The following is a 13,956-nucleotide window of genomic DNA, read 5'->3' as shown; positions in this document are numbered from 1 at the left end:
ACATGGATTTGTAGATGGGAAATTGCGTTTGACAAATTTATTAGAGTTCTTTGAGGATGTGACAAGCAGGGTGGATAAAGGGGAACTAGGAAATGTAGTGTATTTAGATTTTCAAAAGATATTCAATAAGGTGCCACATAAAAGGTTACTGCACAAGTTAAGAGCTCATGGTGTTGGGGGTGATATATTAGCATGGATAGAGGATTGGATAACTAACAGGAAGGAGATTCAGGAAAAATGGGTAATTTCCAGGTTGGCAAACTAACCAGTGGAGTGTCACAGGGATCAGTGCTGGTGCCTCAACTATTTACAATCTATATTAATGACTTGGATGAAGGGACAGACTGTTTTGTAGCCAAATTTGCTGATGATACAAAGATAAGTAGGGAAGCAAGTTGTGAGGAGCATACAAAGGTGTCCTGGTCCAATATTTATCCCTCAACCAGCATCACTGAAGTAGATTAAGAGGCCTTTATCATGTTGCTGTTTGTGGGAATTTGCTGAATGCAAATTGGCGGCCGCGTATCCTACATTACAACAGTGACCACACTTCAAAAGCACTTCATCAGCTGTAAGCACTTTTGGAAGTGCTGAGCTTTGAAAGGCGCTATATGAATGCAAGTCTTTCTTCATGGATAAGGAAATATTTTGTCTTCTAAATCATTGCCCATCTTTGCGGAGAAGGTAGTGAGACACCCAGCTCTCGTACTTCTTGACTCTGCCTTTCTAATGAGGACCCTGTTCCCCCACTGTTAAACAGGATGACTGAGAATGAGCCATTGAGACTCCTAAAGCTGGTTTGCTACTTCTCACAGGAAGCTGAGCTCCCAGCTTGAGCGCTAACCTGAATTCCATCTTAGCATCAGCAGAGGTGTGGTTGCCCTCAGGCTCCAGTGGTGTCATTCTCCAGCTGGCCACCAGAAGGTGCCTGAGAGCTGCTGAAGAGTTAGGTGCATCCCTCTGGCTAATGAAGCTTTTGTACCTGTTCCACTCCGTGAGTAACTTGCCGAAGGGGAATTCTGCTTGTCTTTTTTCTTTGAATAGGAATGTGTGGCATTTGTCCCTTCCTGTTCAGTGACAGACCTTTTCTGTTTTTAGCCCTGAGATGAAAGGATAGCAGAAGTTTCAGCTCTAATCACTCCGACAGACATGATGACTCACAGCCTCCAGCCTTCCCCCAAACCAGTTTCCCACCAGCAGACTATTATTGGCCAGGATCAGGTTCAGGCAATAGATGTTCAGCGCCTTCCTCCCGTCTTCATCAAAAAGCTGTCATGGTGCTCAGAGGTTTCTCTGCTGGCTAAAGTGCGACAATTTCGGTGCCTCTACCCCCAGCGCCAATCGCCATCCCCAAATGAAGATCAGTCGACTCAGCACCGACCAGGAATTCCACCTGGCATCTTGTCTAATTCCTTCAGCGCAGCTCCTAGCTCGAGTCTCACGCGTGGGATTCTTGAAACGCCCACTGGCAGTGGAGGTGGTTTGCGCTGCCTTTGTCACAGAGTAACTGCTCCCAGGTGGGCTGCAAGCAAGGCTAAAGAGTCTCACACACCCTTTACAATACAGGATGCCACCCGTGCCCATTGGGCACAAGTGCACCCGGTGTTGTAAAGAGCGGGTGAGACTCTCTTGTCTGGCGTGCAGGTCTCCTGGGAGAAGGTGCCCGCAAGGAAACATCCCGTGGGGAAGGCAACAGGAAACCAGCTCCGCTATTGCCACGTGATCCAGGGATTGTCCCGGTGCTTGGAGCTCTGGTTCTGCAGGGTCTTGCCTGGAGTGGGGCTCAAACGCTTCACCTTCTCACTCAGAGGCAGGATTGCTACCACTGAGGCAAAAAATGCTGTGTCTACCATCAAAGCGCCATCATCTCAGGCCTGAGAAAGTACTGCTGAGCTGGGGGTCCAGATGTTACTGACCCCTGCATACAGGTGGGAATGCCCCAAGCAGGAGCTGTGCTTGCTGGAGCGCAGTTGGAAGTTTTAAAGACTGAAATTGATAGATTTCTATTCGGAAAGTGTATTAAGGGTTATGTCACCAAGGCAGGTAAATGGAGTTATGATAGTCATCAGCCAGAATCTAACTGAGCTGTGGAACTGGCTGGAGGGACTGAGTTTCGTCCCCCTGTTTCCTATGCAAATGCTGACTGATCTTTTGCCTCGTGCTCCTGGACACTGGGCCCGGGGTCAGAGCCCCCAGACACTGGGTCTGCGAATTACCTCTCACTCAGTTACCAGTATCTGCTTTGGAGGTGGGGAAAGGGTGAAGAATTGGGCACAGCGAGGAGAGCAAGTCTCCTCAGCAGAGAATGCTTTAGGAGGACTAGGTGAGATCAAGGAGACCAGTGGCTGCCGTGTTTCCATAAAGATTTGCTGTGAAATTTCTTTCTCTCTTCCCTTTCCTTTTTCTCTAGAAATGAGAAATGCCACCAATATTACACCACAGAGTTCTTATACAACCTGTACTCTGCCGAGGGAAAGGGTGTGTTCGACTGTCGAACCAACGTGCTGGGCCATATGCAGCAGGTAAGAGACACCCAGCACAGAGAGTCAAGAGTTCCAGCTAAAGGATCAATGAGATTAAAACACAAAACCGTATCCCAGGAAATTTCAAACAACTGACTGAACACTCCAAGACTTTGTTCCTGATCATTGTGGATCCCACACTCTGATCCTGATCATTGTGGATCCCTGATGCTGATCACTATCGATCCCGGACCCTGCTCCCGATCGCTGCCGGTCCCGGACCCTGCTCCCGATCGCTGTCGATCCCGGACCCTGCTCCCGGTCGCGGTCAATCCCGGACCCGGCTCCCGATTGCTGCCGATCCCGGACCCTGCACCCGATCCCGGACCCGGCTCCCGATCGCCGCCGATCCCGGACCCGGCTCCCGATCGCCGCCGATCCCGGACCCGGCTCCCGATCGCCGCCGATCCCGGACCCGGCTCCCGATCGCCGCCGATCCCGGACCCGGCTCCCGATCGCCGCCGGTCCCGGACCCGGCTCCCGATCGCCGCCGATCCCGGACCCGGCTCCCGATCGCCGCCGGTCCCGGACCCGGCTCCCGATCGCCGCCGGTCCCGGACCCGGCTCCCGATCGCCGCCGGTCCCGGACCCGGCTCCCGATCGCCGCCGGTCCCGGACCCGGCTCCCGATCGCCGCCGGTCCCGGACCCGGCTCCCGATCGCCCCCGGACCCGGCTCCCGATCGCCCCCGGACCCGGCTCCCGATCGCCCCCGGACCCGGCTCCCGATCGCCGTCGATCCCGGACCCTGCTCCCGATCGCCGTCGATCCCGGACCCTGCTCCCGGTCGCGGTCGATCCCGGACTCTGCTCCCGGTCACTGTCGATCCCGGTCGCTGTCGATCCCGGACTCTGCTCATCCTCCTGTCCTGGATATTGACAAATTGGCGTTAATATTTACATTGAGGGAGGGCACTCGCAGGCCTGTTATCGAGAGGCATATCTGGAGAATCCATGGACATGGAGGCCAGGCTGATCTTAAAAATTCCCAGCGTGCTGGCCGTATTCACCGCTGGCCTGTGGGAGCAGGAATTTGGTGACAGGCAGCTGCAGTCAGTGGTCCTTTGGGAGGATGGTGAGGGGGGTCTGAGGGCACTAGGGGGTCAGTGGAGATGTCCAGCATGATCGTGGGAGGCCAAGGCTGGGGAAGCCCATGGACTGCATTAGAGGCTTTAGAATGGAAGCAATCCTGCTTCTCCCGACACTCCAGGAATTCTGACAGAAGAAATTCTTTAACTTAACTGGTCCTCTTCTGACCAGTAAGCTCCTGTCACTGGGGTCCTCTGCAGGGCACCAGGCAATTGGACGTTAATATCACGTCAGAGTGCCAACGATGCCATCGGGATACAGTAATTTTACTTCATGTAGGCCTCTGCCTACTTTTAGCAGGATCATCTTCCACAGCCTAAATCACTGGTGCTAATGTTACAGTGACTGGAAATGCTGCAGCTTGGGGAAGCTGGCGATGTAACGATAATGTCACTGGACCGGTAATCCAGAGGCCCGGGCTCATGCTCTGGGGACATGGGTTCAAATCCCACCATGGGAGCTGGTGGAGTTTGAATTCAATAAATAAAATCTGGAATTGAAGGCTGGTCTCTGTAATGGTGACCATGAAACAATCATTGATTATTGATTTTAAAACACCCCCTGGTTCACTAACGCCCTTTGGGGAAGGAAATCTGCCGTCCTTACCTGGTCTGGCCTACGTGTGACTCCAGACCCACAGCAATGTGGTTGAAATGGCCTAGCGAGCCATTTGGTTCAAGGGCAATTAGGGATGGCAACAAATGCTGGCCTTGCAGCGGCGCCTACATCCCACATGAAAGAATGATAAAAGGGTTAGTGGTGGGCTCGGGCTGTTCCTGCGTTTTAACATTTTTCCTGCCCGTCCAGTGTTTGTGGGGCTGGTGTGGGAAGGAGTTAAAATCAAGGCCATTATGTCTCCTCAGGGAGGGCAGTTCATCCTGTTTGAGTCTCCTCATTCACACACAAGCCTCTCCATTCATTTTCTCTGCTCTCTGTTGCCAGGGCGGAGCACCAACACCATTCGATAGGAACTTTGGGACGAAGCTGGGTGTGAAGGCCGTGCAGTGGCTGACGGAGAAACTCCTGGAAACCTACAGGAAAGGTGCGCTGTAGGAGCTGGACAATGCCGAGAGAGCAGGACCGGGAACCTCAATGAGGCCGGTCAGCGAAGCAGGGGAGAGTTGTCCCAGGTCACACTGAATCCAAAGCTACCACAATCCTATCGAGGAGTCAGAAACACTGAGAAAAACTGGGCCAGAGGGGAATAAGGAAGACGTCCCTCGCAAACAGTTAGGAAGGGATCAAACCCCTGATCGAACGTAGAAGGATTGAGAGAGGAGGACATTGAGGAAAGCTCTCTAAAGCATTGGGGGAGTGGTGAGAAGCCCCTGATAGTTCTGAAGCTGGGAGTAGTGAGTAGCTTATTAAATTTGGAAAATGCTCCTTTCACACTTCCTAATCAGTGGATTGATCCAGTCCCAATAAATGAAGACACAGGTGAGGGGAGTAGGGCTGGAGCAAGCGGGATGGGGGGATTTCCCAACAACATTTGTTATGGCAGAAGCCAGGGCTTGGAAAGGATATCCACTCTAATCACCTTTTCTGTAACCCAATTACCTTTTCTTGGATAGGGCAAGTCTTCGCCAACTCTCCTGAGACGGCCTGTGTACTGGGAATGAACAGGAAGGCATTGGTTTTCCGACCAGTTACCGAACTGAAGGGAGAAACGGACTTTGAGTAAGTACGGATGGTGGGGGAGGAGGGTGAAAAGCACAGGGTGTAAGCCTGTGTAAGACAAGGTGTCTAAAGGCTTGGTCAGAGATGTAGGTTTTAGACAGGAAGGAGGGAGGGGCATTTGGGAGGGAATTCCAGAACTTAGGGCCAAGGCAGCTCGAAGGCACGGCTGCCAAGGGCAAGCTAAAATAATCGCTAATGCTCAAGAGGCCAGAATAGCACAATAGGCCCCAGCAGCTATTCTCACTGCTCAACATGGCGATTAGAAGTTACCGGAAGTGTGATCCCACACTCTTGTTGTGCCAGGCACGCTCCGAGAGTGTAGAGGTCAGGAGGTGAGGCTGCAGCACTGCTGCCTACCTGCTCTGAGTCATGCCCTCCAGTGGGCAATTCCAACGTTTGGATTTGTCCCTCAGATCCAGAAATGAGTCTTCCAGGACCACTGATATTGCCAGTGGCAAGAAGTGCTCCAGTACTTTCAGACACGATTGGACCAGACAGTCCATACCTGAACCTTAACTTGTCATCCAGCACATCGCTAATGAAGGCATTGAACAGGTGGTGAGGACCATAGGAACAGGAGGAGGCCACTCAGCCCCTCATGCTTGTTCTGCTATTCAATTAGATTATACCTGACCTTTGTTCGAATGCCATATCCTAAATACTCTTACCCAAAGGAAATCTATCAATCTCGGTTTTGAAATTTTCAATTGAACCCCAACCTCAACAGCTCTTTGGGGAAGAGAGTTCCAGGTTTCCACTCCTTTTTCGAGAATTGCTTGCTGACACCACCATGAGTGTAATTATAATTTTCAGGCTAAGCCCCCTTGTTCTGGAATCATCCGTCAGAGGAGATAAATTCTCTCTGTCTGTCCTATCATACAATCAGAGAATAGTTACAGAATACAGAAGGAGGCTATTCAGCCCATCATGTCCATACTAGCTCTCTGCAAGAGCACCTTGACTAGTGCCACTCCCCTGCACTTTCCTCATAGTCCCATCATTTTTTTCTGTTCCGGTGCTTATCCAATTCCCTGTTGAAAGCCACGATTGAATCTGCTTCCACCACACTCTCTCTGGCAGTGCATTCCAGATCCTAACCACCCGCCGCATAAAAGCATTTCCTCCTGTCGCCTCTAAGTCCTTTGCCATTCGCTTGAAACCGGTGTCCTCTGGTTCTCGATCCTTCCACCAGCGAGACCAGTTTCTCCCTATCCGCTCTGTTCAGACCCCTCATGATTTTGAATACCTCCATCAAATCCCCTCTGAATCATCTCTTCTCTGAGGAAGCTAGCCCCAGTTCTCCAATCTGTCCACCTAATTGAAGCTCCTCATCCCTGGAACCATTCTCTTCAATCTTTTTTGCACCCTTTGTAATGCCTTCGCTTCCTCCCTAAAGGATCCAATGAAGGATAAAAGGCTATTTATTGTAGAGAGAGCTGATGGATGGAGGTAGAGATTAGGGAGGTCAATGGCGATTGTCGGTATTGCTGGAGATCAGGATGTAAATCTTCTGAGAATTTTTCTTCAAGATTTGGGGCTGCAGTTTGTCTTTTGTGATGTTGCTGCTGAGGTTTACACCTTTAATTCTCCGTGTGTCTGACAGGCACCGGGTGCCGAAGGAGCAGTGGTGGCTGAGGGTACGGCCCTTACTGAAGATGTTAGCCAAGTACCAGACTCACTTTGATGACTACATCACAGGCAAGATCGAACACGTCAACAGGCGGAGTCTGAGCGTCGAGTCCGGTTTCTGAGACGAGTGAGCGCTCGCAGCCACCTTGGGTCTCCCTGTCACTGCGTTTTAACCTCATTAGCATGAAATGACCATGGATTAGCGTAAAACAGCTTGCATTTGTATAACACCTGTAATGTAGAAAAACATCCCAAGGTGCATCACAGGGGCGCAATCGGACAAAAGAAGGAGCTTTACACACCAGGTGGCCACGTTCTCGATACATATGGGTCATGTGTCAGGCTTAATCCCCAAGGAGAATAGTTTCAGGCCTGTGAGAAAGTAGCATTTTCAATCCCCTCTAACACACACATTCTTCCCCCAACTCGCCCCTCACCTCATGGGTCCTCTACCTTATGTCTCTCTCATCAAATGGCCCTTTTCTGACACACGAAAGCAGCTTGTGGCTGCAAAGCTGGATTCTCTCTGGTAATCTCTCCCTCCCTTTCTTCTCTTTTCCCCCCCTCTCTCTCTTTCTTGCCCCTTCTCTCCCTCTCTCTTCCCCACCCCTCTCCCTCTCGTTCAGATTCCCTCCTTTCACCTCTCCTCATCTATCCCCACTGCTACTGGGGAGTTTGGTGCAAGGATAACACGGGCATTGTGCGCTATCCAATGCCACAATTTGGGGCATTACAGCACGTTGATTATTGTTCCAGAGAGTGTTTTTTTTTTGGGTTGCTTGACTTAGCTATGGTGTATCAAGCACAGTGGACTGTTTAGCACGTAACCAGCCCCTCCACTCAACACACGTGTACCAGAGGCTGTTGAAGCACAGGGGGCGGGGGAGGTGCACGACAACAGTATTCTTTCAGTGGGAAGGGAAGATCTACTACCTCTCACAGTGACCCTGGACAAACGCACATGAAATATGTGATTGAGAATAGTTGGGAGAAGGTGCTGGAAAGTTCAATCCATGAACAAAACAGTTGATGCCCTTAGGTTTACCTTAATAGAAGCAGCGACTAACTGGGTAGAGCACCCTCCCCACCCTGTCATAGAAAATCCAAGGCTGGCACTGAGATAGCTACCTCTCCACTTCTAAATGCATCAAAGCATCGTCCCCTAAATATCGTACACTGTGCATTCTGTGACACTGATGCTGATCACCTAACCCTAGTCAGCACCTCGACCCATTCTGGCTGTGCTTAACTATATCTTAACTGTTAGATTAGCTCCTGAAATGAAGCCCTTTGAGGACACTGTTGACACTTGCACATTCGGTGATAATGTCCCATGGAAATGAAGCTTGGCATCTCTTGACTGCAGTGAAGGCCTGGGATTTAGAAAATTCCAATTCATTCCCTTCTCTGGGAGGTTAATTATTGAGCCTGGGGAATTAATGACAGACGGTTATTTGAGATTGTTTTAAGATTGAAAGGATTTGTGTTTTTTAAAAAAGAAAGCGTAAAGGAGCACTATCTTCAAATAGCATTGACAACCTAGTTACAGCTATTCTCCCCACTCCCCCGATAATATTTATTATCTTGCTCTGTCTGTTTGTGTCCATGTAAATGAAAGTTCTCCAACACTCATTTAAAGCTGACAGTGCTCCATTAAATATTACAACAGTATTCTCTGATCATGTAACCATTCAGGAACTGGTAAATCAGATCCTTGTGATGCCACAAGGCAAGCAGGGTGAACTCTGACAGTGGAGGCTGTTGCCCAGTGGGTTAGTGCATGGTCATTCTAGCCAGGGTGGAGGGAATGAGAGTCTCCTTCACTAGCTGGTGAAAGACATTCCTCCTGCCAGTGGGCACAAAGCCAGTGGCGACGTAGGATGACTGGAGTGGGGAAATGCCTCAATGGTGTAACAGAGGGCTCTTTCCTGACATTGGGCATGAGGCCAGACTAAGAGTGAGCTTTACTGCAGACCTGGGAGGGTTTGAAGCTGCAACAGGGCATTGAAAAGGCCTCCCTGACAATATATATACATTCAACAGTTTAGAATTTCCAAGATGTAGTAAACATGGCTTTTTAACACCAAGAGTAAGTTTTTACTGGCCATAATATGCAAGTAGTGTAACGTGTCTGTGGACTGTGTGTATATAAGACTGTTTATCATATACTGACAATGGATTGTGACCTGGATAGATTATATTGTGTCTCGTGATTAAATCTGTATTGTGCAATGGCTTTGTCTGAGAGTCTGGTGATTTACTGGGTTTCATTTTGAAATTCCCCTTTCCTATCCACCCAACCCCCAAAATAAAATGGGATTGGTTATGAGGACATCCCACGCCGTGAACCTAACAGGGGAGCGTGAGGAGGGAACCACAAAGTAGCTCCCAACATGCTGCAAATTATGTTCATCTTTTCTTCCTCCTCCTGGGCTGAAGCTTTCACACAAGGTACCCAGGAGGTGAGATTTCCCCTGGTAGCTCTGTGCTGGGTGATCACTACTGTCTGTGAGAATGAAGGTTTCCTCTCTGCTACTGTTGGGGATTGTAAAAGGATTCAGCCGGTAGATGGAATGCATTTGAGTGTCGCCACCCACAGAGAAAAGGAGCTCGCGTTTCTATAGCAACTTTCACAACCTCAGGATTCCCCTTCACAGCCAGTTCTGAAGTGTAATGTACAGGCAGCAAGGTCCCACAAAGAGCAAATTGTGATCATAATCTGTTTTAGCTATTGAGTTGAAGGATAAATGTTGCCCTCGACATTGGGGAGAGCTTTCCTGCTCTTCCTCGAAATGGGATCCTTTATGTCCACCTAACAGAGCAGACAGGATCTCAATTTAACTTCCCATCTGAAAGTCAGCACCCCTGACTGCGCAGCACTCCCTCAATACTGCCTTGGAGCGCCAGTCTCCAGGGTAGAGATTTGAACCTAGCACCTTCTGGCTCGAGAGACAAGAGTGTTTCCACTGAGCCATAGTCACGAGAAAGCAGCCTGAAAGGACAAAGGAAAGGAACAGCCTCATGAGCCAAGAGCTGATTGGAAACTTCTGAAAGATTTAAACAGGAGCCCCCCCCTGCTCTCCATGGTGTTATAAAAAAGAGGGCAGTTCCAACTCTGGAACACAATTAGTTGTTGACAGGTTAAGGCTTCTGAACTTCCATCAGAAATCCAGTGCATGACCCCAGTCTGGTAGATTTTGTAACGGGTGTAATGTGGCAACCCAAGAGGGAAAGGTACAGGAAAGAATACAACACCTTGCATTTATATAGTACCTTCAGCGTCATTAAAACATGCTTCAAGGAGCATTATCAGATAAACCGAACCACATGAGGAGATATTCGGAGGGGTAATTAAAAGTTCATTCAAAAAGGTGGATTTTTAAGGACAGGGGAAGAGAAGTGGAGGAATTTTAGGGAGAGAGTTCCAGAAGTTGATGCCAAAATGACTGAGGACATGAAGGCCAATGATAGGGCAGAGGGAGTGGGGGATGCAGAGTCTTTGTTGGACTGGAGGGGCTTAAGATTGTGATGGGGTAAGTCCATGGAGAGATCTGAGAACGAGGACAAGAATTGTTTAAAAAAAAAAGAGACATTGGTGAACTGGAAGCCAACGTCGGTCAGAGATCACAGGGGTGATGGGTGAACGAGACTTGGTGCGAGATACGGGCTGTAGTTCTAGATGAGATGATGCTTACGGAAGGAGGAAAATGGCGGTGGGGGTGGGGAGGTTGCTAGGTTCAGCAAGGAGAGCATTGGGATCGTCGAACCTGGATGTAATAAAAGCATGCTGGAGGATTTCAGCAGCAGATGGGCTGAGGTAAGAGTGGAGACTGAACAACGTCACAGAAGCCACCCATCATTGTCCTCTTCTGTCACTCGCACTGTTTAAATTTGATCAAGGAAGGATGTTTCGAGTGTAAGTGCCTGTGTGAAATCTTAATCTGGTGATGGCTGGTGCGTCAGGAGTTCAAACACACCAGCTGAGCGTTAGAGCTGAGCTGCCCAGGCAACATGGTCAATGATCATATAGCAGTAAATAAAAACACACGAGAGTGTGGAGGAGAGTTCATGTGCAGTAAGATAGGGATGTCTGGTTGCAATGGTTTGAGAGGTAAACCTGTAATGATCCTTGAAAATAGCATTTGTCTCAAGTTATAAATCATGGCCTCTTCCATTGATGATAATGTCACATACATGTGTAAAATTAATTACTCCCATCCAATAAACACTGACTTAATTATGGTTTCATTTGCCTTGCAGTCAGATTTAAATCCTAATCTAGTCAGAGAGGTTCTGCTGATTAATATAACAGTGAGTTATTACAAGACTATGATAAGAAGCTGCTCTGAATAATTGATTTCCTCCTACCCACCATCCTTTTAAATTCTGCCTGTTCTGACCACTGGAAGGTACATTCACTTTTGCTGATTATACTCCAGCCAAAATGAAGCCTCTCCATCCTTAACAATTAATTAGGAAAAGCCAAGTGATGTAAGGAATTGTTAACCTGTACCTCTTCTGATTTCGCTTTGCTGAATTTCTCTTTGGCTTTGAAGGTGTTTGCTTACATAGTTCTGTGGCTGTTAGCTAGGCCCTCAGCAACCCAACTGCCCTTCTCTGCCAGAACACCTTTGGCAGTGAGAACTGGCATGGGGGGGGTGGGGGGCACCAGAGTTACATCCCAACATCCGCAGCTTTCCAGCTGGAGTCATTGGTTAGTAATTGAGAACCGGAACCACGGCCAATCTTCTCTTCCCTTCCCCCCCCCCTCCCCATTGGTACTTGGGCCAAATGACTTGCAGCTCTGGCTGAGGTCAGTTTATTTCAAAAGGTCAAGTGTGGGCCACTCGTGGTCCGGAGAGCTTCTTGCTGAATAAACTCACTACACCGTTTGAGAGCATTTTTTTAAGTATTAACTAAAACTAAGAACACGCAGATAAGTAAATGAATGTTACAGCTGGTGGCACTCTTGGGTGTGTTAACAAATTAAGGGTTCTAGTAGAATCATTGACGCGCAACAGAGTGACAGCTGTTTTCGCATTGAACCTCGCCCTCCAAAAGTAGAAGTGACCTTATTATTGATCATTTTTCCTTTGTACAGTTACGTGATCCATGGAAACATGTTTACCCGACTTTACCCCTTTACTTAATTTAAACATCTCATTCTACTCTGCTCATTCCCCTTGCATTGGCAGATTTACAGAGTCTAGAGGCAAATAAAATGAAAATATTCATTCGAATCGTGAAGCATTAAAGAATTCAGCAAATGCATCGAAACCTTGCATTTGTGCAAGGTTTTGAGTGTGGCAGAACATCCCAGATGTCTACACGACTGATCATCAAACAACGTTTGACGCTGAGCCACACAAGGAGCTATTAGGGCAGATGACAAAAGGTTTGCCAGAGAGGAAAGCTTTAAGGAGTATTGTAAAGGGAGAGGGAAGGCAAGGGAGGTAAAGAGGGTTAGGGAGGGAATTTCAGAGCTTTGAGCCTTGGCAGCTGAAGGTGTCACTGGTGGAGTGACAATTGGGGATGGGTAAGAATCTATAATTGGAGAAAAGCAAAAATGGTCAAGTGAAGCAAAGTTCATGATGAGTCAGTTACCCATTCTAAAAACTTTCTTTCACTATTACCTGCACAGCAAATTCTCGATCTTCCCATCGCAGTTCCAGCCTTGGAACTTGAATGGTGAGTTCTGGAATGTAAGCCAGACATGAACGAGTCCTCAGTCTCGCCCTGTTTCCAGAACTAACTCCTGAATTCAAATACCTCCCAGCTTTCAACTTAACCCTCCAGTTGACGACAGCATTTTCACCATAGCCACAGCAGGCCAGAGCAAATGCAACAGGAACTCACAAGCGCCTTTCACATAATCCAACCCGGCCTTACAGCTAAGGAAGAATTTGTTAGCCTGAGCGGTGCACACACCAACCCAACTGCACGTGTGATGGACCCAAGGGATCTCAGGTTCAGGACTCATCGTGAAACTGGTGTTAGGCCCCTTAGATATGGAATAAGGAGCCTCACGCCTGAATGTAAGAAATTGGTCCAAATTTGAGCAGAAGTAGACCGTGCATGGTCTGCCTAGTCCTTGCAGTTTCGCAGTGACCCCTTCCCCCTCCCTCCAAAGATATACAGGAGTCCCACTGCTTGGGGACCGGCACTTACAAAGTCCAGGATAACATGCTGGGGAATGCACTAAAGCTTGCACCAGCAGCCGCAAAGGCTCAATGGGGAAAGGTCACTGTCTAAGGCTGTCCCGCCATAGTACACTATGTGGCTGGAAACCGTGTAAACCCCTCAGGGTTTGTATGTTTGACGTGAAATGAATGTTGTAACCATAGCCTGTAATTGTAAGTATAGTGAGGCACCTCAGAGTGCCACCTACTGTATTGAAAGAAACTGGTTGATTTTGCACTTGATGTAATTTAAAATTTGAACTGTTATGAAATGTACCTTTACAAAATTAATGAGCAAAGTATATTTTGGGGGGGAAAAATAGCTTACAGCTCACCAAACTGATTAAAATAAGGCCTGAGGCCTTATTATTATTATTATGATTTTAATTTTGTTTTGAGCGATTGACCTAGTGGATTTCCGTCCCTAGGAACCTGGACTGGAAAGAGTTCCCTTCTCTAGCATCAATGTCCCTCCTCCTGATGAACAGAAAAAGATCATTAATAATAAGCTCAGCTCTTAATTAATGTTTAGACTAAATTGTCTCCATTCGGCACCGCAGGCTTCCTGTGAACAGCCACTGTTTATTGCCATAACCGAAACCGCTGGTGAGCAAAGTTAATGTGTTAATTATATTTTGCGTTGACTTAGCGCTATGCTAATTAACCTGACATGCTTGACGACAAATGTTAATCGCCAATTAAAGACAGCGTGGTCACCATCGCCGTGCCAACCAATGCGAGGTTGGGAGACGGGCCTGACTGAAGGCCTTTGCAACCCGACTCTGAACCAGCTGGCCTGGTTGCCATGACACCACCCATTTCTCGATCCCTTGGCCCCACTGCAGAAGGCTGGTGGGGAGCAG

At 48.4% G+C, this 13,956-nt stretch overlaps 1 protein-coding gene across 1 annotated transcript in view; it reads left to right on the top strand.

Annotated features, from left to right (window-relative positions):
* The window catches only part of LOC144686406 (ATP-dependent 6-phosphofructokinase, liver type-like), a 56,992-nt gene extending 47,844 nt beyond the window's left edge, over positions 1–9,148 (top strand). The window contains exons 19-22 of the mRNA XM_078551558.1: positions 2,411–2,522; positions 4,551–4,650; positions 5,180–5,285; positions 6,889–9,148. Coding sequence (XP_078407684.1) covers positions 2,411–2,522; positions 4,551–4,650; positions 5,180–5,285; positions 6,889–7,036 — 466 coding nt within the window. The 3' untranslated portion in view covers positions 7,037–9,148. The remainder of the gene's footprint in view (positions 1–2,410; positions 2,523–4,550; positions 4,651–5,179; positions 5,286–6,888) is intronic.
* Positions 9,149–13,956: the final 4,808 nt, after the last annotated feature.

This window comes from Cetorhinus maximus, chromosome 11, assembly GCF_964194155.1.
Source record: "Cetorhinus maximus chromosome 11, sCetMax3.hap1.1, whole genome shotgun sequence".
NCBI lineage: Eukaryota > Metazoa > Chordata > Chondrichthyes > Lamniformes > Cetorhinidae > Cetorhinus > Cetorhinus maximus.
Note: the sequence above shows the minus strand (reverse complement) of the source record. Positions and strands in the feature narration are given on the sequence as shown.